The 25856-nt window shown below is 51.1% G+C and overlaps 1 protein-coding gene across 2 annotated transcripts; it reads left to right on the forward strand.

The window, feature by feature from the left end:
* Positions 1-961: 961 nt before the first annotated feature.
* Positions 962-25645, forward strand: SLC41A1 (solute carrier family 41 member 1). 2 transcript variants are annotated; one of them, XM_037985641.2, is made up of 11 exons: positions 962-1043; positions 3641-4660; positions 13596-13703; positions 14824-14895; positions 15553-15697; positions 15838-15984; positions 16602-16749; positions 17649-17728; positions 19171-19305; positions 19624-19772; positions 23049-25645. In XM_037985641.2, the coding sequence occupies exons 2-11, from the start codon at positions 4289-4291 to the stop codon at positions 23232-23234; spliced, it is 1542 nt and encodes a 513-aa protein (XP_037841569.1). In that variant the 5' UTR covers positions 962-1043; positions 3641-4288; the 3' UTR covers positions 23235-25645. The 2 variants fall into 2 exon arrangements, with proteins under 2 accessions (XP_037841569.1, XP_007986898.1); XM_007988707.3 differs by lacking the exon at positions 962-1043 and adding an exon at positions 1536-1927.
* The last annotated feature ends 211 nt before the right edge of the window (positions 25646-25856 follow it).

Below are 25856 nucleotides of genomic sequence, written 5' to 3' on the forward strand. Positions count from 1 at the left end.
GGGTAGTGGAGGGGAGGGAACTGTTGAATAAAACAGGGCAGAAGTTGCCTCCAGCCCAACTGAAGTTTCTCCAGATATATCAGCCTTAATTCCCCATCCAGCCCCACACCCCGTATTCACAAACCTCATCTTTCTGGACAAGGCCCAGCATTTTCCAGACTAGCAGCTACTTCTCCAGGCAGAGAAACCCAGTATTTGAGGCCAAAACTGGGGTCTGAGACACTGATATTTTGCTCTAGTAGGTCCTGTGAGTCTGCAGGCCCTTGATGCAAATACTCCAGAGCTGATCCAGAATCATCCTGGGGGTACTGGTTTGGGGTGGGTGAGGGGAACAGGGTTTGGTATGTGTATTTGTCATCCTTATCAAAAGGAATGACCTGTTCAAGTTGCTGTGTGTGCTCTTGTGTGCACGTGCCCAAAGTTTCATACACAGCACTGCGTTCTCCTCTCCCCAGGCACATCTTTGTTCCAAACCCTATTCAGGGGTCTAGAGCCATGTTCGAATGCCCCCGGGCCACTTTCAGGGAGGAAATGGACAGGAAGGAACCGTTGGTCACAGGTTCCACTGACAAGAGGGGAAAACTTGGGGGTGGGAGTTCCTTTATGGGGGAGGTCACACCCCCTGCACAAAAACATCCCAAAGAGGACTGGCATTGAGTTTGTGTTGGAGAGGTGGAGATACCCCAGGGAGGAAGTGGTGAAAGGTGAGCATGGGAACACCCCTCTTTGATCCCACAAGGTGCGTCAGGGAAAGTTGGATTTCATTTAGCGCGGGATGGAGACATCTCTCCGCATGCTGCCACCAGGCTCAGTGGGTCAGAGGAAGTGAGGCTCCCATCCGCTCCTACCTCAGGTGATGCGTGTGCGACCCCAGCCGTGAGTCTGACCTCCTTTCCCTCCCGCCCACCAGTCTCCACCCCTTTCAAGGCTGGGACTTTTTTAAGGCCGGATTCGTCAGGGGTGAGCCATTTGCTCAAGGAACGCGGAATCTGGAGGGAGCTGAATGACGAGCTGGCGGGAGAGGAGCTGTGTCCAAGAGCAAGGTAGGGACTGTTCTGTCCGGCTACCGAGCGGGAGGAGGGAGCACGCGGATGGCTGCTTGAGCCCGGGGTCAGAGGTGGCTGGCTGGCTGGCTCCACAGGGACGTTTGCCCGTCTTCCCGAAGCCCAGAGGCTCCAAGGAAACATCCAGCGGCAGGAGAGGACGCGCACTGTCGCACACGCCTCTCAAAGGCCGCTGGGGCTCCGGCGCGGCGCAGCGGACCCGGGGGCGGCAGCACCACGCAATAAGCTCGGGCAGAGGGTCCCCCGGACCCCGGGCCGATGGGCGCTGGGACCCGCGCGCTCCAGGCGCGTAGAGCCGGCTCCCGGTTCCCGTCACTACTCTTACTGCGTTTCCCCGGCGCCCCGCCTCCAGGGCACCAAGCAAAGGAAAGGGGCCGGGCCGAGGGTGATCCCGCCCCCTCCCCAGTCCCTGATTGGCTGCTGCTGCTGTCCATCCGAGAATCTATTTTTGATGGAGGGGGGTTGCCACCCAGTCTGCCCCAGATCACGTTTGCCACCGGCAGCCAACCAGTTGGGCCCAAGTCCGCGGGCAAGAAGCGATTGGGGGCGAGTGAGCTCGGCCCCCCGGTCCCCCGTCCGGGTGCTCCGCCGCCGGGCCTGAAGCGGTGTATCCTGCCCTCCCCGGTCACCTCCCACGCGTGGAAGCGGAGCGGCGGCCTCGCTGTAACGCAGAAGCGAAATGTAGCCAGCCGGGTGTCGCGGCTGGACGCTCGCCTTGGCTGGGGGTGTGGGGGGGGCACGCCGGGGGCCAAGGAGGACTGCCGAGGAGGAGTGATGAGAAGAGGGGGTACCCTGCACTCCCCGAGACCACGGGCCCCGTTGCCACTCGCCAGGCGCCCCCCTTCCTCCCAAGCGAGAGGCAGGTCAGTCCTGTGGGGTCCTGGGGCGGGGAGGGGGTGGTGGAGGGCGGGAGTCCTGGCGCGCAGCACATTTGCTGAATCTGAGTGGTGGAGAGACCGAGGAGGCCACCCAGTTACTTTCTCTCCCTCCTCAGGGTTGGGGATACTAAAATGGGTCTTTTTTGTCCCCGCCTGGGAGGAGGGGATAGGGCGTCCTGGTTCACTTTTGCTTCTTTCGTCGCAGGGCCTTAGGCCCGTCTGAAGTCTCTTTACTGGGGGAGTGGTGAGGGAGGACTGGCTTCCCCTCCTACGAGCCCCCTCTCAGGTTCAGTGGCCTGCCAGGAACACAGGAGGGAGGCGGGGGTGTCAGCTTTTAGCGGACTCAGAAACTTTTCTGGCATAGGGGCCCTAGGACTCAGAGGTTTCCTCCTGGATCTCTGGTGAGGGAGTTTGAAAGAACCACAGTACTGTGTTTAAAGAGATTGAAAAAGGGAGCCCTAGTGGGTGACTGAATTGATAGAGGAAACAGTTCTCCTGGCCAGTTCCTGGGGTTTGATACCGCCTTTCCTAAACTGAAGTTGACTAATTGTGTGTGTTTGGAATACTTAAGGACCTGTTCCTCTTACCTGGTGGAACTCTCTTTAAGTTTATTTTTTACGAATAAGAGTTATTCTGGTGAAATGGAATAGGATGAGAGTCCATGAGGAATTAGGAAGCCTGGGGATTCCTTTAGGCAGAGAAGTGGAGCCATTACAGCTAAAGAGATGCATTTGGAGCAAGTGCATATTGGCTTACGGTGCTTTGGTTTTTGTTTGGGGTTTTTTTTTTTATTGCTACTTTTGTTTTTTTGTTTTTGTTTCTAAGAATTCCACTATATCCAACTCTCAGTAACCCTGGGGAACAGGAGGAACCTAATTAACTGAAATGCGTGGGTAATAAGCAATCATTTTATGCTCTGTCCCTTCTAACTGAGATAACTCCGTTGTCCTATCTGACAAGCTCACAGGGCCAAGAGCAGGGGGAGACGGGGAGAGACAGAGGCCTGGATGCGAGTCAGCTGTCTGAGCTCTTTGTAACACTGTTGACTCTCAAGGGCAGGAGTGGGTAGGCCTCTGGCTCTTGGCCTTGGTCTGGCAGGCTTGCCCCACTGCCCAGGGAGTCCTCCTAGCTTTGTTTTGTTTTCTCAGAAGCTAGAGCGTTCTGGGGTCTGGGGGACTTCACGCAGCAATCAGTTCCTCCCTGTTTCTTTGCCCTGTGTGACTGTCTTTCTGTTGCGGTCTTGTGATGATAAGCAGTCACTTTATACAGGGGTGGCTGTATGGCAGGGAGTTTGTGACTGAATTTGTAACTGAACCCCACTTAAATAATGGAGGGGCATTCAAGAAGGGGTCTTGCTGAGGACATACCTACCCACCCCCAGTTGCTGAGGAAACAATGCAGAGGGCACCTGCATGGCATCTTCCCAGTCCCAGGCTGGTCACATCTCGTTGCTGGTGACCATGGTGGTGATCCCCCAGGAGGGTTGCTGGTGGGGAGGATGGCAGGGATAGCTCCTGCTGAGCCTCCAGATGGAGCAGTGCAGGACTAAGTAATTTTTGTGGAAAAAGGGAGGCAAATAGCAAACTCTATAACTATATGACGAGTGCCTAACTGCCTTGGGGGGATATTCTCCCAGTAGGAGCTGTCCTTTGCTATAATGTAATGTTCTTTTTCTTTTCTTTCTCCTTCCCACATAAGGTGTTCCACACTGATTCTCGTGACTTTAAGGACCAGGGATTTGAAGAGGTATTAGCTCTTCCCAGGAAGAGAGAAAGTTTCTGGAAGAGAAGGGAAAGACAGCAGACGCTGCACTGGGACCAGCAGAGCCTGAGGAGCTGTGGGAAGCTGACAGAGCCCAGCCAAAGCAGTGGGAAGAAGCCACAGCCCCAGGCGGGCACTGTGTTCTGAAAGATTTGAACTCCAGCTGCTTTTCAAGGAGGAGGGGCCACTTCAGAGGGCACCCCAGACTTTGGTTGAGCTCTTCTACTCTGGATGCCCCCTACTCCAAGGAGCCTGCCGCTGAGAACCAAAGAAGATAAGAGGACAGATACATTTTCTTCAAGCACAGAGCTGGTGGGTTGGAGTCAGGCATCTCTGCACCCCTAGTGGCTGTCTGGTGAGGAGTTTCTTGTTTCTGCCCAGCTTGCGGCTTCAGTGCTTGATGGGGCTGCCTGTTGGTGGATCAGTTTTTGCAGTGCCTGGTAGGAGTGGAGAGCCGTGGGAAGAGGTCCCGCGGCGCCCAAGCCTGGGTTCACCCCAAGACTAAGTTCTTTCCCAAGTTAGAGAAGGAGAGAGAAAGCAAAAAGAAGAGAGGAAAGTTCTCCCTTCCCCTCCTCCCTGCCTGTCATGTCCTCTAAGCCAGAGCCGAAGGACGTCCACCAACTGAACGGGACTGGCCCTTCTGCCTCTCCCTGCTCTTCAGATGGCCCAGGGAGAGAGCCCTTGGCTGGGACCTCAGAGTTCCTGGGGCCTGATGGGGCTGGGGTAGAGGTGGTGATTGAGTCTCGGGCCAACGCCAAGGGGGTTCGGGAGGAGGACGCCCTGCTGGAGAACGGGAGCCAGAGCAACGAAAGTGACGACGTCAGCACAGACCGTGGCCCTGCGCCACCCTCCCCGCTCAAGGAGACCTCCTTTTCCATCGGGCTGCAAGTGCTGTTTCCATTCCTTCTGGCAGGCTTTGGGACCGTGGCTGCCGGCATGGTGTTGGACATCGTGCAGGTAGGACCTGAGTAGGGCAGCTCTTGACTGAGCCCAGGGCCACCTTTGCCTGCTGGGAAACTTGGAACTTCCTCTCTACCTCCCTGTCAGAAGTGGCTGCTGCTTCCTAGAATACTGTTTCCCTTTGGATCATGTCCTTGGTTTCTTCTTGGTCTAGTTCCTTCCTACAGAAGCCTCAAGGAAGCCAAGTAGCCCGGGGGAGGCAGTCAGGGCAGTATTGCTAAATAGAAACAGAATTGGCTCCAGAGCTCAGGCTTGGGAGAGGAGAGATGGAACAGGGTCGTTGCTTGCCATCTCTCCCAAGCATTCCTGCTGAGCCCAGCTCAGTAGGAGACATTTACAAGGGTCTCCTCTTTATGCCTTTTCTCCCCTGCATTTGTGGTTTCAAGGATACCCATAATAGAAAGCTCAGTTTCAAGCCTCTGCTCCATCCCCCTACTGGGCAGGAATTTGTTCAGCTGCCAAGAGGGTCTCAAATTAAGTGGGAAGGCTCTTGAAGGCATTTTGCTTTGCTTATCTTCCTGTAACCTTGGCATAATCCCCTTGCGGGGGTGGGGGTGGACACTTGCTGTCTGATGCATGATTCGGAGATTTGGTGTAACAAGACCCAAAAGCACTAATTATCTGCTGTAAATGGGGACAAAATGTAACTAGGCCTGGGCAGAACTGTCTCTCCTCTTTGCTCCTTACCTGTCATTCTGAACCTGCCCTGGGCTAAAAGGGTTCTTTTTGAGGACATTGGGTAGAATGAAGGATGAGAGTCGGAGGGACCTGGAAGCTAAGAGCCGGAGACGTGCTATGTTAATTTATTGTGAGTCAGGACTTATAAAGAACCTCCAGGTCCGAGAGACAAAGTTTTGTTTTTAGATGAAAGTCTTTTAGGCATAGTGTGGCACACCAAACTTTTTGAAGGTTGCTGGGTTTATCTAAGTCATTCAGCAATGTGTATCAAATTCCTGCTGAATGCTGGCCTCTGTCCTAGGTACTCAGAGAAATATTAATACCGAGGCAGGAGGAGATCTGGCTTTTGCTTTTTGGCACCCCCAGTGTTCCCTGACTATGGTATCTCCTAGAAGGACACGAAGCTTAGCGTCACCTTCCCTGTGCCAAGCCAACCCTACAGACCATAGTGATATAGAGTCCTGCTGGTAGGTCTCGCCATGCCTGTGTCCCCGGAGACTGAAGATGGTTGGTTCTTGATAGTGTGTGCACGTGGAGTACTTTGACTTGAGCCCTTCAGGGGAACCCTGAACCTTTGATTGCTCATAAGAATGATGTTTAAGTCATGCCGAAGTGCCTTGCACTGCCTCCCCTTTCCCCAAACCTGGTACCTTGAAGATTATTCCTACATGGAGGTTGAGGACCAGGCTGGAGCTTTGGGTTCCTCCCCCTAGTGGCTGCTCCTCCCCCTAGGGCAGTGACTGGGACAGTAGGAGGAGGAGAAAGAGACTAGGGTAACATTTTTCTCCACCTCTTCTATTCTTTTCCTATGGCCTCAGTTCTCATTCTTGAAGTTTTTGCATTCTGGTTTGATACCTACAAAGGGGTGCAGAACCAGCGTCCAGAGGTGAACTGAAGAGGGTTGTCTTATTTTCTGGATAATAATAATGGTATTGGGGAAGCATTTGGGGGGCTCTTCTGAAGGCCCATGAGGTAGGATCCATAATCATCTCCATTTTGTAGGTAGGGAACCTGTAGCTTAGAGGGATTAGGTAACTTGTCTCTGGTCATCTGACCCTAGAGCCCACACCACTAACCCCTGTGGCCTTCACCATGGCCATGGTTTACCAGTTGGTTAAAAACTCGGAGAAGAGGCCAAGTGCAGTGGCTCATGCCTGTAATCCCAGCACTTCGGGAGGCCAAGGCAGGTGGATCGCCTGAGGTCAGGAGTTTGAGACCAGCCTGGCGAATATGGTGAAACCCCATCTCTACTAAAAATACAAAAAAATTAGCTGGGCATGGTGGCGGGCACCTGTAGTCCCAGCTACTCGGAAGCTGCGGCAAGAGAATCGTTTGAGCCCAAGAAGTGGAGGCTGCAGTGAGCCAAGATCGCGCCACTGCACTCCAGCCTAGATGACAGAGCAAGACTCCACTCAGAAAAAAAAAAAAAAAAAAAAAACTCTGGCTGGTCATGGTGGCTTATGCTTATATTTCCAGCACTTTTGGAGGCTGAGGCCGGAGGATCACTTGAAGCCAGGAGTTCAAGACCAGCCTGGGTAACAAAGTGAGACCTTATCTCTACCAAAAAAAAAAAAAAAAATTAGTCAGACATGTTGGCATTCTCTTATAATTCCAGCACTTAAGAGGCTGAGGTAGGAATGATCACTTGAGCCCAGGAGTTTGAAGTCACAGTGAGCTATGATTGTACCACTGCACTCCAGCCTCAGCGACAGAGCCAAACCCTGTCTCAAAAAAAAAAAAAAAGACTCTAGGAGGAGCCTATTTTCTTTGTCTTTTCTTGAAGAACTGGGTGGACTAGAATCTGGATTAATTAGAGTTATCTTCTGACGTGAGCAAGAATTCAAGTTCTTAGATGGGGTAGGGAGGGACCCCCACATACACACCCCTCCCCTACCCATCCCACACACTTAGATTCCAAAGCTTCTGATGTGTTGCCCCACCCCCACTCCAGGCCCATGAGCTGGAGACATTGAGAAGCCTAGGTAGGAACCTTTGGAGCTGCTGTCAGTGTGGCACCTCGGCTCACCCTAGAGCTGGGGTCCACTTGGTGTGGATGACAATGGCAGGTTTGTCCACATCCTCCTCCCCCAGTCTTCCTGCTACAGCTCTGGCTGGAGCAGGCCCTGCAGATGGCAACAGTGAGATGGCAGGAGGGGGTGAGTGCAGAGGGACCAAGACATGGGACCACAGAGAGATTCTTATTCCACATCCACAGGAGTGAAAGCGGGACTGACAATCTCAGATTCAGGAAGAGCAGGACAGTTTCTAAGGATTCACACCTATATTACCCCTTCATAAGCTAAGATGGCCTTCGGTAAGACAGAGTCTGGAAGTGCCCCAAGACCCTGGGGCCATCTGGAGAAGCTGGCTATGGAGTGTCCCCAGTGTCTTGGAGCAACTGAGCAGGAGTCCGTGTTGGCCATGGTTCAGATGTCTCCTTGGTCCACAGCCCCCATCTTTCCTTGCTGCTACAGAAAACTTGCTTTCTCTTTCACCAATGCGATGCAAACAAAAAAAAATTAAATTGTAATTTTAATTTAAAAGAAAAAGAAAACCCACTCTCTTCCTAGAAGGCTCATTTCTGCTTCCTCTTATCTGCCCTCTGGTAAATGTGCACAGCAGCATCTGCAGTGAAATAAGGGGCTGGTGCTGGCCCAAAGCAGGAAAAGAATAAATGGACATCCATCTGCTCTAACTTCCCAACCATGGCTGAAAGTTCCTGCAGCATCTGGAAGGGAAGCAGGCTGGGGCCTGGTGTTGGCTTCTGAAGGGGGTTGGGATATGGGAGCCTTCTCACTGCAGGAGCCTTGTGCCCATCTGCCCAGTTTGGTCCTAGGCTGCTCCGGACGTCTCACTCCCTTTGTCTGTCAGCCTTTCTGAGGGATAGGGTGGCAGGAAGTAGTGTGCCCATCTGCACTTTAATTCCCAGCTCGATTAAGATGGGTCCTTATTTTGGCTCACTACTCACCTGCTAAGGATCTTGAACAAAACAGACCCTGCTGTGTATACAGAAGTCTACAGCAATGAAAGTGGATGGCAAGCGTGGCCTTGGGGAAGTAGAGTGGGAATGAAGTATTCCTCCTGGGCCTGGCCTGCTCCTGTGGTCGCAGCATCCCTAGGCAGGACACTCATATCTGCTTCACTTGACTACCCCTTCTGCTTTGCCCATCTCTGTCCCCTGCCTGCTGTCAGGGACCCATTTGCTTTGCTCCTGCTTTGTACTGCACCGTATATCCAGGTGTGCCCTAAAGCCCTTTCCTGGACACCTAGAGGATGCTTCTTGGAAAAGCCTCAGACAGGTGAAGCCTGGGGTTACTGCAATCTCATCTGACCCAGTCCTTACCCTAAAAGATCAGCTCCAGCCCAGCTTCTCCCACAGGAGCCGATTCTCCCACAGCCTGGAGCCTAAAGCTTGTATCTGGGAATTTAAGTCTTCTTAATGTCTTGATTCCTGGCTCTGACTTTCTTCCCTGCTGCTACCCTCCTGAGGTGGCTCAGGCCAGAACCCTTGAAGGCAGTTCGGGGTCAGAGTATGAGCTTGGAGTAGGTGAGGGACGGAAGAGGCGCATTGGAAGGGCAAGGGAGAGGTACTGGCAGGACCACCGAGGATCGAGACTTGCGATTGCTGTGCCTCAGGATTCGTTTTGGCCATGGGGGAGGCAGTCTCTTCCCTCACCTCCAGATTACCAGGGATCCATGAGCCCCTCACCCCAAGGTTAGAGAAGGAAAGAGATGAGGGGCTGCATTTCTGAGAAGCAGTTAAAATTTAGATGTTCCCCTCACCCCCAAGCAGGGCAGCACTTCCCGGAACGTGCCCTTTTTCATCCCCGTCAGAGCAGGAAGGCGTGGGTGGCTGCTTGGCGGACGGGTGTGACTTCAGGGGCAGATACTCCCAGCCTGGATGAACAGGATGGGGCTGAATTTGGCCAAAAGAGGAAGAAGAGCTACTTACTGTCTGCCCCTGCCACATCCTGCCTACTCCTAACCTCAGGGCTACCCTGATTCCTGGGCTGGTTCCACATCTCCAGCCTCCAGCATCCCTTCCCAGAGTCCTATGCGTGCCCATGTGTCAGAGGCTTTCTGCCTGAGCTGCAGCTTTGAGAGGGTTTGTGGGTGAAGAAAGTATGTGTGCAGGAATTGGCTTCTCTGACCCAAGTGCCAACTCGGGGCTTTGCTGGCCCAGGGTCAGGTAGTGTGAGGTTCCAGGCTATATTCTGTAAGAGTCGGGAAGACTTTTGCACAGGGGCTCTTACTGTGACTGCTCCCTCTCCTTGCCTGTCTGTCTCTCATCCCACGCTCCTAAAACTCCGTACTTTGTAGGTCCTCCTGTAGCTATAAGGAGAGGGTGCATTGTGCTGGGAGGTGGAGAGATTTGGGGGTGCTTATGGTAGCAGCCAGAGGAACTTAGCTGAGCTTTATACATTTTTTGTTAAATAATAATAAAAGCAAGCAATATTAGTTACAAACAGCTCAGAAAACATTGCTTGCATACATGTGGGATCTTCTTCTGGGTTTTTTCTTTCTACGAGTACATATATATTAAAAAATATACCTCCCTGCAGAAGTGAGATTTTCATGGAGCTGGCAGCTTGGCAGCAGGGTGGAGCCAGTGTTTTGGGGTGAAGATGAGATCTGAGGCTGTGCTCTGAGAGGAGCTTTGAAAGCCCACAAGGAAGGGGAGAAGAGGGGGATTTTTCCCCTCTCTGGAACTGGTTTGGGAGGAAGCAGGAGGCGAAGCAGAGCAAGGCGGGACTGCAGGGAGCTGGAGCCTCAGTGGTATGTACCAGCCGTGTTCAAGAGTAACAGTCCCCACGTTGCTCCAGGGCAGAAGGGGCTCACTGGGGCTGCCTTCACTCTGGGGGTTCTGAGCGTGGGAAGGGATTTACCTCCCTTCAGTGTTTGGAGGGGGCTGGCTCATCCTGTGGCTGCCTGGAAGCCCAGTAACTGTTGTTGAGATGGGGGGCTGTCTCCTCCCCATTGTTAGTCCTTACGGTGGGGCTTCCCTAAGGAGAGTCCCAGGTCTTGGCCAGACCAGGAGCGCAGGCAAGCGTATGCTCCAGCCCCATTGAAATGAGCCCTTCCCCAGGGTCCTGTGAGGCCTCCCACCCCATCCACACAGGGACAGCTCTGACAAGAAAAGAGAGGTTCTTGCCTCATAGGGCCACCCAATACGCAGCCTCTCCTGGTCTCAAGCCCTAGCCCCACCACCTCTGATAGCCTTGCTTTTTGGTTATTGTGGTAAAAAAATATGTAACATAAAATTTACCGTCTTAACCCTTTCTAAGTGTGCTGTTCAGTAGTACTAAGTATATTCACCTCATTGTACAACAGATCTCCAGAACTTCTCATCTTCCCCAGCTGAAGCTCTGTACCTATTAAACACTCACTCTTTTCCCTGCTACCCCAGCCCCTTGTTTCCACCATTCTTCTTTCTGCCTCTATGAATTTGACTACTTAGGCTGGGCACGTGCCTCATACCTGTAGTCCCAACACTTTGGAGGTCTAGGCGAGAGGATCCTTTGAGCCCAGGAGTTCAAAACCAGCCTGGGCAATATAGTGAAACCCCTGTCTCTACAAAAAATATAAAAATTAGCCAGGTGTGGTGGTGCATACCTGTAGTCCCAGCTACCCAAGAGACTGAGATGGGAGGATGGCTAGAGCCTGAAGCCATGATTGCGCCATTGCACTCCAGCCTGGGCCACAGAGTGAGACTGTGTCTCAAAAAAAAGAAGTTGACTACTTTGGATACCTCAGATAAGTGGAATCATACAGTGTTTTTTATGACTAGAGTAATGTCCTCAAGGTTCATCCATGTTATGGCATATGACAGGATTTCCTTCCTTTTTAGGGCTGAGAAATATTCCATGGTATGTATGTACCACACTTTGCATATTTTGTTTATCCGTTCATTCCTTGATGGACATTTGGGTTGCTTCTACCTCTTGGTTATTGCATATAGTGCTACAATGAACATGGGCATACTAGTATATCTTCAAGACCTTGCTTTCTATTCTTTTGGATAAATATCCAGAAGTAGGATTGCTGGATCATGTGGTAGTTTTATTTTTAATTTTTTGAGGAACCACCATACTGTTTTTCATAGCAGTTGCACCATTTTATAGTCCCACCAAGAGTGCACAAGGGTTCCAATCTCCACATGCTTTTTTTTTCTCTTGAGACAGAGTCTTGCTCTGTCACCCAGGCTGGAGTGCAGTGGCACAGTCTCGACTCACTGCAACCTCTGCCTCCCAAGTTCAAGCGATTCTCCTGCCTCAGCCTTTAAAGTAGCTGGGATTATAGGTGTGCGCACCACTCTCGGCTAATTTTTGTATTTTTAGTAAAAGCAGGGTTTCACCATGTTTGCCAGGCTGGTCTCCAACTCCTGATCTCAAGTGATCCACTCGCCTCGGCCTCCCAAGGTGCTGGGATTACAGGCATCAGCCACTACGCCCAGCCCAATCTCTACATATTGCTAACACTGATTATTTTCTCGGTTTTTAAATAGTAACCATTCCTAAGGGGCATGAGGTGATCTCTTACTAATCTACAGTATTGCTCATCTTTATTTTATTTATTTTATTTTATTTTATTTCATTTTTGAGATGGAGTTTCACTCTTGTTGCCCAGGCTGGAGTGCAGTGGTGCGATCTTGGCTCCCTGCAACCTCCACCTCTTGGGTTCAAGCAATTCTCCTGCCTCAGCCTCCCGATAAGCTGGGACTACAGGCGTGTGCCACCACGCCCAGCTAATTTTGTATTTTTAGTAGAGACGGGGTTTCTCCATGTTGGTCAGGCTGGTCTCGAACTCCTGGCCTCAGGTGATCCGCCCGCCTCGGCCTCCCAAAGTGCTGGGATTACAGGCGTGAGCCACCATGCACCCGGCCACTGCTCATCTTTCACGACAGAGTGTGGGTGTTGGAAATGCCTTGAGAGACCATCTGACTGGTCCCTGAATTGAACATTTTTCAAGAGCTTGAGGCCCTTGTAACTTGTCTAAGGTGTCCAGCTGGTCTACGTAAGGAGGCATATTGGGGAGATAAGCAGGAGGCCCGTCCCTGCTGTCTCCTCTTGGAGACCCAAGGGTCTTGGTCCAGTGCCCTTGCCCCACATAGTCCTTGGCCTCCCAGCCATGATACCCAGACCAACCCATATATATCCGCCTGGCCTGCCTCCTCCTCCCTCTCCAAACCTGGAGGCTTTCCATTCTTAAAACAAATAAAGGAAACCACCTACCTGGTTAGGGCCAGGAAGGGAGACACAATCCTAACCTTTTTTGCAAGTCCTTAGTTTCAGTTGCAAGTAAAGTAGCTTTCAAATAGCCAGTCCTGGCTCCTGCAATCTTCTTAGCACTAACTAGTAGGATACACTCTGGACCCCAGTTTCCTCATTCACAAAATAAGAATAAAATAGCCCCTACCTTATTGGGTTGTTAAGATAATTAAAAGAGAAATATATGGAGATCACTTAGCCTAGCACATAATCAGTCCTTAATAGATGTTAACCAAAGACATTGGTAGGAAAGCCAGGATTGATTGTCTTGGGACTAGAACTCAGGTCTCCTGACTCCCGTCCAGGGCGCTTCCTACAGGAGTACACTTGCTTCTCCTAACTGAGAGACTGAGGAAGGTATGTGGGGTAAGGCAGTGCACAGAGGAATAAAAAGCCTCTTACAGGCCAGCATTCAGAGGTTTGGGGGCCACAATCTTAATTCAGAGCCTGTTCAGAAGGAGAGTTGCTGTGGCTGAGGCCCAAAGCCCTTGGAGATAGAAACCAAACAAACTCTCTAATCTCCCCAGCCTCGGCCCCAGCCCCGTGGAGCCCAGCTCTCCACAGCTGAGACAACAGAGAAACTGGACTGAATGCAAAGGGGCCAGGGATTGCAATTTGAGGGGGGATTGCAAAGGATTTCTAGGGTGTCAGGCAGCCCAGGGCAGCTCAGCTGTGTGGGTCCCCATTACCCTTCCCCACCCACCTCCAGGAAAGCAGACAGAGGAGGTAGTGCCAGACTGAGCGTCTCCCAACCAGCAGAGACCCTCTCCATCTCCCTGGTTCTGGGTAGCAGGAAGGGGGGTTGTGTTGTTTGAAGAACCATGGGCTTGGTTTCGTTCCAGGGTTCTTGGAGGAAAGGTGGCTAGCGTGCTCACTCCCTGCTGATTCTATTTCCTCCTCGAACCCCTGATCTCAGACTACCTGTTGAACCTCAATGCCCACCCTTTGGGGCACTGAAATTCCTGGGTTCTGTTTTCACCTTGTAGCACTGGGAAGTCTTCCAGAAGGTGACAGAGGTCTTCATCCTAGTGCCTGCGCTACTGGGGCTCAAAGGGAACCTGGAAATGACCCTGGCATCAAGGCTTTCCACTGCAGTGAGTGTCCTGGCTGGGAGGAGTGGGGCACAGAGAGGACTCTGGGCAGCACAGAGCCAGAGACTGGGAGAGGGCTATGGGCACTTCTCCACTACCCAGGCCTGGAGTGTGGGACTGGGGTGGGAAGGGAAGGCCTGGCTGGGCAGGTGTAGGGAGATCCCAGGCTGGGTGTCCTGCTCCTGGGCAGGGGCTCCCTGCCTAAAGTGGTTCCCAGGCTTGGTTTCTGGATGTCCCAGCCACCCCTGGACTCCTGCCCCACCCCCTACCTCTCAACCACCTCGTGACTGTTTGTGCAGCTTTGACAGGCAGGCATCATGCTGGTTCCTCCACCCGCACAGATGGGGGCCTCCTCTGATCTCCAGCCCTGCTTTGCAGCTGGGCAGGAGCAGAGCCAGGCCCTCCCAGCACCCCCAGTCCCCCGGCCCTCCCATTCCCTTTACCCATGGCAGCTTGCTCTTCTTTAAGGGAACAGACAGAGGGGAACTGCTCGTCACTCCTACCTCCCGCAGTCTTGAGCCATGACATTCCGGGCCTGAACAGATACAGGGCCCTGGGTTGGAGGTGGGAGATGATAAAACTCAGGAGGCCTGGGATGTCCCTGCACAGCCAAGAGTCTAGAGAAGGTGACAGAGAGAAGTGGCATCCAACTTAACCCACCCTGACTTGCCCTACCCAACTTCTGGCCCATGCCCCCATCTCCTTCCCGAATACTCTTGGAGCCTCAGTCCTGCACCAGCAGCTGACCTTTCTTTCCTTGGGATAGCAGGCTGGCTTCAGAGTCAGGGACTGGGTTGTTCTGACCCATGCAGGAATGGGCTGCCCAGATAAGCAGGGCAAAGAATGGAATTTGCCTCTGCTCAGCTGGTGTCCTGAGAGGAAGAGAGGCGACTGCCTAGGGGACCCCCCTCCCATCCCCTACCCAGCTGCAGGAGCTCAGCTTTAGCTCCTTCCCTCTCGCCTCAGTTTCTCTGATCCTGCTTCACCTTTCCAGGACTGTCAGGTCCTGCTCTCAGAGTCTTAGGCCACATGTACTGCCTCATGATCTAGGCAGGAGCCTAATGGATGGAACTTCAGGCCTTTTCCAGCCTGGAGCTCCAGCTCCTTGCCCTCCCTCTCCCAGGCCAACATAGGACACATGGACACACCCAAGGAGCTCTGGCGGATGATCACTGGGAACATGGCCCTCATCCAGGTAAGAAGGCAGGGACCAGAGAGGGTGGGCTAAGCTTCCCCTTAGTCAGGAATCTCTGAAAGGCTTAGGTCAGCCCCAGCAGGCTCCTGAGTAAATCTCCAGTATCCCACTGAGCTGGCTTCCCCCAGAGTAGCTCTAGGAGATAACTAGGTTACCCAAGAAAATGCCCAAGATGAGGAGAGCCCAGCATCACCCATTCCAGTTCTCAGTTTCTGGTGGTGCAGGTGCCTTTGAGTCCCAGCAGATCCTGGCAATATGAGCAGACTCAGGAGTGCCGAGATGTCCTGTGCCACTGCTGTTCCATCTCACCATGAGACCACACAGGTTCAGACCGGGAGCCTTCCTCCTTGAGGCCCAGGCCTTAACTCTGGGTGGAAGGCTCCAACTCTGTTGAACCTCACTCCCATCCCCAGAGGCACACTCCTTCAGCCAATAACATGTTCTGGGCTCCTGCAGAGTGCACTGCGCAGTGCTAGTGTCTGGTGTGAACCTAAATAAATAAAGACATCCTTCCAGCCTGGGAGGACTGGACAGTGCAGTCCAGCCTGCCTCCTGGGGCTATTGCCAGCCAGGAAGAGGTCTGCCCAGATGCACATGACCTCAGCTTAGGAAGCCCACTGCTCTCAGGGCTTTCCAAGTTACCACTCCTGTCCCCAGGTGCAGGCCACGGTGGTGGGCTTCCTGGCGTCCATCGCAGCTGTCGTCTTTGGCTGGATCCCTGATGGCCACTTCAGTATTCCGCACGCCTTCCTGCTCTGTGCTAGCAGCGTGGCCACAGCCTTCATTGCCTCCCTGGTACTGGGTAAGGAAGGGAGGGCGTAGAGGAGTAAGGAGTGCCACCCCAGAGGTGTTGGCTGCACCTGGCACTCCACTCTGTCTTTTTGTTTGTTGAGACTCCTTTATCTCTTCTCACCCTGCCTGCCCCTCCCACTTCCTCACCAGGTATGATCATGATTGGAGTCATCATTGGCTCTCGCAAGATTGGGATCAACCCAGACAACGTGGCCACACCCATTGCTGCCAGCCTGGGCGACCTCATCACCTTGGCGCTGCTCTCAGGCATCAGCTGGGGACTCTACCTGGAACTGAGTGAGCCACCAAGAGTGTGGCTCGGGTGGAGTCCTGGGTGGGGTTGGGAGAGATGGTAGTAGTTTGGAAATGTGCAAGAGTTTCTTCTGTGTTCTTAAACTATTTGGTTTGAACACAGGTTGTAATAATTCCTGATCTTAGAGATGTGAAGCTAAGTACTGATCTCAAATTCAAGCAGGCATCAGGGTCGGGGAAAAGTATCAGAAGTATATTCCTGTTTGGTCATGCATATTCTTACTTCTCTTGGAGGGATGAGGTGGAAAGAGTAAAGGAAAGGAACCAGAGGCTGGGATCTGCTTGCAAAATGAAGAAATGGGTGGGAGATGGTGATTTCTGGAATCCAATCAAGAGACCGAGAGTCTCTGTCCTCTGGTCTCTGTCCCTAATTGGTTCAGTGCCTGGCTAGCTCTCTACCTTGGTTTCCTCATCCATAAAATGAAAAAGGCTGGTACCACCTACCTCCTGAGCTGCCAGTGAAGATCAAATGGGGTAGTGTGTTTACTGGCATTTAGTGTAGTCTTGCTATTGATCTGTTGGGACATTTTCAGGCTGAGCCAGGGAGAAACTTGGAGTAGGGAACCACAGTGCTTATCTCCCTCTCACCTCTGCCCTCTCAGATCACTGGCGATACATCTACCCACTGGTGTGTGCTTTCTTTGTGGCCCTGCTGCCTGTCTGGGTGGTGCTGGCCCGACGAAGCCCAGCCACGAGGGAGGTGTTGTACTCGGGCTGGGAGCCTGTTATCATTGCCATGGCCATCAGCAGGTAGGCTGGAGCCCTGAGTATCCACTCCTACCCCACTCCCACCCTGCCACAGACTTCTTTTTAAACCCTGGAGAGAGGGGGTGAGGGTCAGACCCTAGAAATGTGTTCATTAGTGTATCAGTCACATATCCTTCTGTTGAAAATGACAGAAACCATCTGAACTGGGTTTCATTCCAAGGCAGAATGTATTGGCCTGGAGAACCAAAAAGGCACAGCTGAATTCAGGGACATACCTAAGATCAGGGCCCCAGTACTCTGTGACTCTCTGCTCTGCTCTTCTCTGTCATGGCCTGCAGCCCAGGTTTATGCTTTTCTTATTCCTACCAATTCCAGTGGGAAGAGAGATTCTTTCTCCCACCAATGCCACAAAGTCCCAGTATAGAGTTCCACTGCTTCTCATCTGGTGACATGATTATCTCCAAACCAGTCAGCGTGGCCTCAGGGCCGCGATCATCTGACTGGATGGACCTGGAGCCTAGCCATCATTGAGGCATTGTCACCTGAGCCACAGTCACTGAGCTTGAGAGGGGTGGTTCCCTGAGGAGGAGCCCAGTGCTATCACCAGAAAGGGAAGTAAATGCTGAGTGGGCAGAACAACAGAGGTCCTCAGCGGCAGATAGTCCCACAGGCTGCTCCTCCAGCCAACTTAGAGGGCAGGTACAGGGGGTGGTTGCCTGACCCAGTACCACCGGCTTGTTCTGGAGTCACTGCCTAGTCAGAATGTTATGAGCAGCACCTAATCCTGTCAAGGGAGGCAAGGACTGGACGATGAGGAACTCCTGAGAGCCACAGTGCTTCCCTTCATCTCCAATGATAGCTGGGCCTGGACCTCTCATCCCAGAGACTAAGGCAGAACCCTTCAGTGGTCTTCGCGTCATTTTGTCTTTATGTCTCTATAGTGTGGGAGGCCTCATCTTGGACAAGACTGTCTCAGACCCTAACTTTGCGGGAATGGCTGTCTTCACGCCTGTGATTAATGGTGAGGTCTGGGCATCAGCTGTTGGAGGGCAGGGCTGGGGGAAGGAAAGGGACAGGAGAAGAGGACTTAAGGGGTTGGTTTCTGTATCAGTCAGGGTTCCAGTAGACAAGAGAATCTCGCTCAGATGTTTCAAGACCTTAATGAAGGGACTGCTTACAGAGGTGGGAGCAGAGTAAAAGGACAGATAAGGGATGTTGAGGCACCCAGAGATTAGCAGCAATGGGAAGCCTCTAGTCCTAAAGAGTCAAGGGGAGTATCTTAATCCATTATCTGTTGCTAGAACAGAATACTTGAAACTGGCTAATTTATAAAGAAAAGAGGTTTATTTGGCTTCCAGTTCTGGAAGCTGGGAAGTTCAAGATTGGGAAGCTGCTTCTAGTGAGGGCCTCATGCTGCATCCAAACATCCAAATGGAGAAACAGAAGGAAAACTGAGCATGTGCAAAATGGGCAAAACAAGAGAAGCAAACCTTGCTTTATGACAACCCACTCTCATGGGAACTATACCTTTTCCAAGAAAGACATTAATCCATCTTAATAACCTATTCAGTCTTAAAGGCACCACCTCCCACCACCACATTTGGGGACCAAGCCTCAACATGAGTTTTGATGGGGACAAACTATATTCAAACCATAGTAAGGAGGGAACAGCATTATAGGAGCCCAGTGAAAGCTCTGTCTTTGCCCCCAGTGTGGGGAAGCCAATGCTGAAAAGCAGGGAGGGATTGGGAAAGACATACCTGATCTCTCTCTCCACCTGCCCTCTGGTCGCCTGCTATTGCCTCCCACTGAACAAACACAGTGGAAGCAGCCAGCAAGGGAGACTGGGTGATGCAGTCCATGGAGACCAGTCTCCCAGAGCTCAGAGCAAGACTGAGAAGAGCAGGGACCAGGTTGGGATGTGAGGGCAACAGAGAAATCAGCACAGGTCCTGGCGGAGTTACCAGTTTCCAGAGTTTGGAGCTCAAACCTGATCCTTGAAACTGGTTACCAGAGCCAGCATATGACCATAGGGTACCTGGGTCTGCTCAGAGTGTTGGAGAGTGGGTGAGGCAAGGCAGGGCTTCATCCCCTCAGCTGTGTGGGAAGGCAGGTGCCCATGCTGCACTGGTGGAGAAGTCAGGCTCTCTTGAGTCTGCAGATCTGCACGTATCCTTTCCAGCACTGTCACAGCTTTGCCAGGGGAACATGGAACTGCTGCATCTCCATAGAGGGGAGGATGAGGGAGGTTGAAAGATTCCCTGGAAGCAGGGGTCTTTGTCTGCCTTCTTAGTGTCTTACTCTTCTTTTGGGGACTGGTGAATGGGTGATGCCCACATAGACCCTAAATTAAGACAGAGGAGAGTGCCTCTATAGATAAAAGACAAAGAATGAGAAGATCATTTTGTTCCCACTCCTCCCCCTGACCCCTATCTGTGTCTAAGCCCGTATCTGTCTCTGCAGGTGTTGGGGGCAATCTGGTGGCAGTGCAGGCCAGCCGCATCTCCACCTTCCTGCACATGAATGGAATGCCAGGAGAGAACTCTGAGCAAGCTCCTCGCCGCTGTCCCAGTCCTTGTACCACCTTCTTCAGCCCTGGTAACAGCAGATTCCCAGGCTCCCAGCCCTGGGGGGAGTGGGCGTACTGTTGATGAGCTTCACTTAAGCGACAGCTGGGGCCCAGATCCACAGGTTCTCCTTGGAGGAGAGAGGTTCTCCTTGAAGGGCAGAGCCCAGGCAGGAGGGCTGTCTTTTCCTAGAGCACCCTAGCGGTTGGAGACCACAGGATGGAGAAGTAGAGACATTCATCTGTCTGTTGCCCTGGGATATGGTGCAGTCCCTCCTGACTTTGAAAGACCTTCTGGGGCCAGGTCTTCTCCTCCCCTCCTCTTTACACCCTCTTTTCCCCAATTCCAGATGTGAATTCTCGCTCAGCCCGGGTCCTCTTCCTCCTCGTGGTCCCAGGACACCTGGTGTTCCTCTACACCATCAGCTGTATGCAGGGCGGGCACACCACCCTCACACTCATCTTCATCATCTTCTATATGACAGCTGCACTGCTCCAGGTACAAAGTGGCAAGAGCAGGGGCATGGGAAGGAACCAGGATGCCCTGCAGGGGTGGGAGAGGAGGCCAGACTTGGCCTCTTAGACACTCAACCTCCTCTTTCTCTGTGTCGGGGCAGCTGATAAACACTGGACAAAGGTGCAGGAGAACAGATGGTAGTTCCAGTAGAGTCACCAACATGCTGTGTGACTTTGACCTTGTTCTTTTAGTTCTCTGATCCTCAGCGATACCTTTGTAAATTGAGAGGAATGGACCGGGGGTGGTAGTTTTCATGCAGGTGGTTGTAGGATGCTGAGCATGTGCGATTTGCGTGCCACCCCCACTGGCCGCAGAGTTCCATGTGGCTCTGTTTTGCATGCTAGTCTTTCTGAGAAATTCATTTGCATAAAAGGTCCCATAGCTTGAAAAACTGTCAAAACCACTGTACTAGATAATCTGTCAGATCCTGTCTAGCCTTGCCATTCCATGATACCATGACAATTGCCATTCCATGATACCATGACAATTGCCATTCCATGATACCGTGACAGTTGCCATTCCATGATACCGTGACAGTTGTCATTCCATGATACCGTGACAATTGCCATTCCATGATACCGTGACACTTTTTCCCTTCTTGTATTATTACATTGTAAAAGCTTTTTATTTTGAAATCATTACAGATGTGTAAGAAGTTCTCAAAACAAGGTTCAGAAATCCCATATACCATTACCCAATTTCTCTCCATGGGAAAATAACATTTTGCGTAACTTTAGGGCAGTATCAAAATCAGGAAATTAGCATTGATATGATCCACAGTGCTTATTCAGATCGCACTGGTTTTACATACACTCGTGTGTGTGTGTGTGTGTGTGTGTGTGTGTGTGTTCTATGCAGTTTTTGTCACAAGTGGAGATTTGTGTGGCCACCACTATAACCAAAACACAGAAAACTGTTTCATCACCACAAGGCTCCCTTATGCTATCCCTTTACAGCTAGGTCCACCCTTATTATTACCTTTTAAATTTTTATAAGTTTGATTTTTGAACAGTCACATAGTTCAAAAATGTTTTAAGGTTCATAGTGAAACCCTAGTGAAAAGTCTTCTTTTCTGTCCTCTTCTTCACAGCCATCTGTTTTTCTCCTTCACAGACCATCAGTATTATCCCTTTCTTGTGTGTCCTTCAAACCTATTCTGTATTTATAAAAGTAAACGTATATTTTTCTTATTTCCCTCCTCTTTTTTACACACATGTGGTATACTGTATACAGTCTGCCCCCTGCATTTTTCACTTAAGTTTATCTTTGAGATCGTTCCATATCAGTACATAAAGAGAACAACACCCTGATTTTCTTACAGCTCCATCATATTCTATGATACACAGACCATAATTTTATTTCGCTGGTGTATTGATTAACACCTGTCCCTCCAGCCCCCTCATCCCCAGCTTTAGAAAGGTTGTGTTCGGACATCTTGGCAGGGGCGGGGCTGAGAATCAGCCATATGCTGTTGCCCTGCAGCAGTTAGCCAAGCTGTCGCATTCCATTGCTACTGGGTTCCAGTGCAGCACGTGGTGGGAAGGTGGGGGTGGATATGCCAAGGGTCTGTGGTGGAGGTTTTCAGCTCATCTCTTGGCCTGGATTGGAAGGGATGAGCCTCAGTGCCATCACTCATGATGAATACCCTAGGAGACACTCTTGCCTCTGCTCTCCTCTCTAGATCTGTGGAAGGCCAGAGCATGACACTTGATCCCCTGTAAAGGCTCTTATTGATCCCTTTGCCACCTCCTCCCAGCCGTGTGTCCTGGGGCCTGCTCACGAGGCTGGAATGTGAGGACAGCTGCTACCATTCCCTTCCTAGGGCACGTCCCAAAGGCCTCCTGGCCATGCTCTTTATTTGGGACCCTTCTGCAGCTGCTGGAAAGGGTGTGAAGTTACGGAGGGCAGGGGAGCCAAGGCCGTGGTATCACAAGACAGCTGTGTGCAGGGCAGGCAAGAATGTGAAGAGTCACCTCTGGCTTCCTTGAAGAGAGGGCAGGATTCTCTCAGGCAGAGCCTAAAATTTTAAAAAAAGAGACAGAGAGGACAGGAGAGCAACCGAGATTGCCTAAAGATAGGTATCACTTCTGGCTTCCGGATCCCTTAAGGGCTGTGGTTCCCGCATCTGGATCCCTTCGGGCAGAATTTTCATACCACAGTATTTACACAGTATAGTCAAGGGTAAAACCTCCCAGATGACTGACTGTATTGGAGATTAACCGTCAGAAACTGTTTCATTCTCACGCAGATGCAGTCATTTAGGGGAGCCCAAATGTCAGGCACTGTGCAGACTCTAGGAGATTCAGGCCTGCCCCACCGTGGTATTCCAGATCAAAGGCATCGCCAACCTAAAAGCACGTGTGAATGTTGTTAAATGCGGACTCTGACTCAGGAGGTCCAGAGATTCTGCATTTCTAACAAGCGCCCAGCTGTTGTTGATGCTGCTGGTCCTGGGCCCACTGGCTAGATTCTGGTCTGAGTCATTCTTAATTCTCTGTATGAATAGAAGGTAAGCAAGAGCACAGATACAAATCAAAGCCGCAGATCATGTCAAATGTGTTTTGAATTGGTATGCAGTGTCTGCTTTATATTAACATTAAGGTGACTTATTCACAATTCACCTTTATTAGGACTAATGTTAAAATAAACTTGCATTCTTTGAGCCCAAAGAATGGAGAGGAAATGGAATGGAAAGCCACAACAACAGAATGAAAAAGGGTCAGGAGGAAGCCAGCTTGGGATGATCGTCTGTTACTTAGACAACTGCCAGCAGCAGCTTCAAACACTGTCCTTATACCACTCTGCCCAGAGAAGACATCCCTTTAGGAAAAGCTGACTCCAACAGCCAGCCCCCTGCCAGGCTCCTGGAAAGGCCAACATGGCAGGAATTGGAGTGACCCCAGAATAAGGTGACCCAGAGTTAGAGGCAAGAGGGCTGAGTTCCTGCAACAAGTAGGATCTAGGTCAGGAAGCTCCTCGTTTGGTAAACTTGGGAGCAGAATATAACACTGATGTGGGTGACCCTGGGCCATAGCAGCATCTTCCTTTCTAAAGAGGTCTCATTGTGCCTGTTGTCTGCTCAAGGTGGTAATTGTTGGGTGGAGGAACACAGGTTGCTGGAGTGGAGAGAGGAAGATAAAAAGTAAGGACTGTAGCCAGCCAAGCCTTGTGAGGCACTGAATGGGTCTGATCGTGTGGCCTCTGGCTCCCCCTGGAGAGAGGGGATGGCTATAGGCTGGGCCCTTTTTGTCTCCCCAGGTGCTGATTCTCCTGTACATCGCAGACTGGATGGTGCACTGGATGTGGGGCCGGGGCCTGGACCCGGACAACTTCTCCATCCCATACTTGACTGCTCTGGGGGACCTGCTTGGCACTGGGCTCCTAGCACTCAGCTTCCATGTCCTCTGGCTCATAGGGGACCGAGACACGGATGTCGGGGACTAGTTTGGTCACTCAACCTTTTCCCCATCCCTCTGCACTTTCTATTTGAAATTTTTCTTTTGTTTCCCTGTCCCTACTCCACCCTACACTCCCACCTCTTTCTAGGACTTCACTTTGATACCAAATTCTCATTATTTTCAATGGGAATTTTTATACATTGAGCCAAGTTTATATAGCAAGAATCCAGGAAAGACAGACGGCCTGAGATAAGCAGTACAAGTAGGTTTTTGAGACAATCACCAAGTGCAATTTCATGGTGGGTGCCTCCAGGTGATGTGGACTGGGGCAAGGGAGTTTTGTCTGGAATCTGGGGACATGGGGTTTGGCTTTAGCAACCTGTCTTGGCCCTAATGAGAAACCCTTTGTGAGTGGGCTCTGGGTTTTTGGTTTTGTTTTCTTTTTATCTGTTTTGTTTTATTTTTGGTTGAACAGAGGGACAGAAGAATTAAGTAACACTCCCAAACACAGACATACTTTTGTAGAAATGGACCAGCCTCAAAGCTCTGGACAGGAGACAGCTGCTCCAGGCCCCTGTGATCCCAGCTCTATTCTCTTGCCCTCTGGACCTAAGCCCTCCCACTCAGAAAGAGTAAGGTGGACTGACTTTTCAATGTGTGCACATGCCTCTTGTTCATTTGCCTGATCAACATCAACAACCTCTCCCTCTGATCATTTCCAGTTGATTGTCATATTCAGGAAAAAATGGAACAGTGGACTCTTCTCTCTGTTGACCCATGTCCACCTATAGGTTCCCCAAAATCCACATTCTCCCTGGGCCCAGAGGACTGATTCTTTGTCTCTCTTCAACCTTCATCTCAAATTGTCTCTAAGCACCACCTTCCCCAGAGCTTGCCAAGTTGGGTTTTAAGATTAGGGACAGGTCATGGGTATGTGGAGAATGGTTTGGAGGTTGAGGACAACCACGGGTGTCTCATTGCTGCCGTTTCTCCTGAGAACATAATCACTTGATCACCTTGGACCCTGTCACTTCCTAAAATTACTCATTCTGTCATGCCATAGAGGTCAGTTTTCCTCTTTCTTGGCTTCTGCCCACAAATATTCACCAATCGTTCATTCGCTCATTCAGCAAATATGCAGCCTCTGCAAGATGAGCTCTCCTGCAGGCAAGCATGGTCTGAAACATTCTTTGATCAGTATTTATTGAGTGCCTACTATGTGTTAGGTACTGTACCAGGCACTGACAAGCCAGTGGTAAGGGAAACACAGCTCTAACCTCACCTCATTCTCCAGGTTACAAAGGCCATGTGCCCCTTTCAATCTGGCAGAGAAAGTTTCCTCGTTGTATTTGCAACTACTTCAAGCCAGATTCTTCTGCCTCTTTCTCCTTACTAGACCCCAACTCTGTGCAATGCTGACCACAGCTAGAGCCACCAGCCCCATTGCTCAACCAGTGTTTATTTCCCTAAACGACCCTTCCTCACATTCCCTTCCCTCCATCTCTCCTCACCAAGCACGCAAAAGGGGATTTAGAACTAGCAGGGTGAACATCAACTGGTTGTTTCTACTTTTCTCTGCCTAGCACAGAATTGGGAGAAAACTGGAGCCTCCATCTGCAGTCACACATGTACAGATCTGGGGATTTGGATGTAGGCTTTTTCTAACTTCTCTCTCAGAAGCTTCCACAGAAACCCATCTGTAGCCTCAAGGGCCCACCTCCAAGGGAAGGCTTAGGCAATGATCCTGTTTCTACCAAGACCACACCTTATCCCAGGAACTTGCCCTAGACCTTCAGAGACTATATTTTCTCTCTCTCCATTTCTACCCAGACCTCCAGGCTTCCTTCTGGAATCATAGAACCGTAGAATTGGAAGGAATTTTAGAGGTTATCTAGTTGGAGTTGTATCCAACAGAGTTCATTAACACCAGCCTGGGCTTGTTTTTCCTCTTCCCTCTGGACTTTTTTCATCTTTTCCTCCACTTCAAAAAACACTTGCACACAGATTCTTCTTGTACAGGCACCGAAACCAGCTCCTCTGCCCCTCAGGCTGTGTCCCTGTGATCTCCAGCCACCCCTGCCCCAGTCACTCGCCCCTTCCTCATCTCTGGAATTTGGCCAGGTAGTCCCAGAAGACTCTGGAGTGACCTCCTTTGCTTAAAAAGCAGACGGATAGGCATGCCCCAGGCCCTGAGTGTGTGAGCAGAGGAGGACTGGAGGGTGAGAGGGAAAGAAAATGAAGGTGACTTTCATGGAAGATTCATTTATTTTCCCCGATTGTACCAACTGCATGTATTTTTGGCCTGGCTGCAAGGAGCAATATTGGTTTACTCTTGTATCCTTAAAAAGTTACAGAACTGTGTCTTAAGAGAATTATTTATAGTTACTATAACTGAATTGACAAATGTCAACTTAACTGATAAATTATATTTGGTAAAATAAAGAGGACGTTTATTTAGATGGTTGGTGTTTCCTGTACGTCTCATCAAAAAGCAGCTTCAGCTGTTGTCTTGGGCTCCTCTGTAGGTCTTACCCTCTCCTCACTTAGGAGTAGAAAGGGGCCACAGTGTGACAAGAAATGAAACATCTCGGCCGGGTACAGTGGCTCACACCTGTAATCCCAGCACTTTGGGAGGCCGAGGTGGGCGAATCACAAGCTCAAGAGATCG

Source organism: Chlorocebus sabaeus, chromosome 25 (genome assembly GCF_047675955.1).
Source record: "Chlorocebus sabaeus isolate Y175 chromosome 25, mChlSab1.0.hap1, whole genome shotgun sequence".
Lineage (NCBI taxonomy): Eukaryota > Metazoa > Chordata > Mammalia > Primates > Cercopithecidae > Chlorocebus > Chlorocebus sabaeus.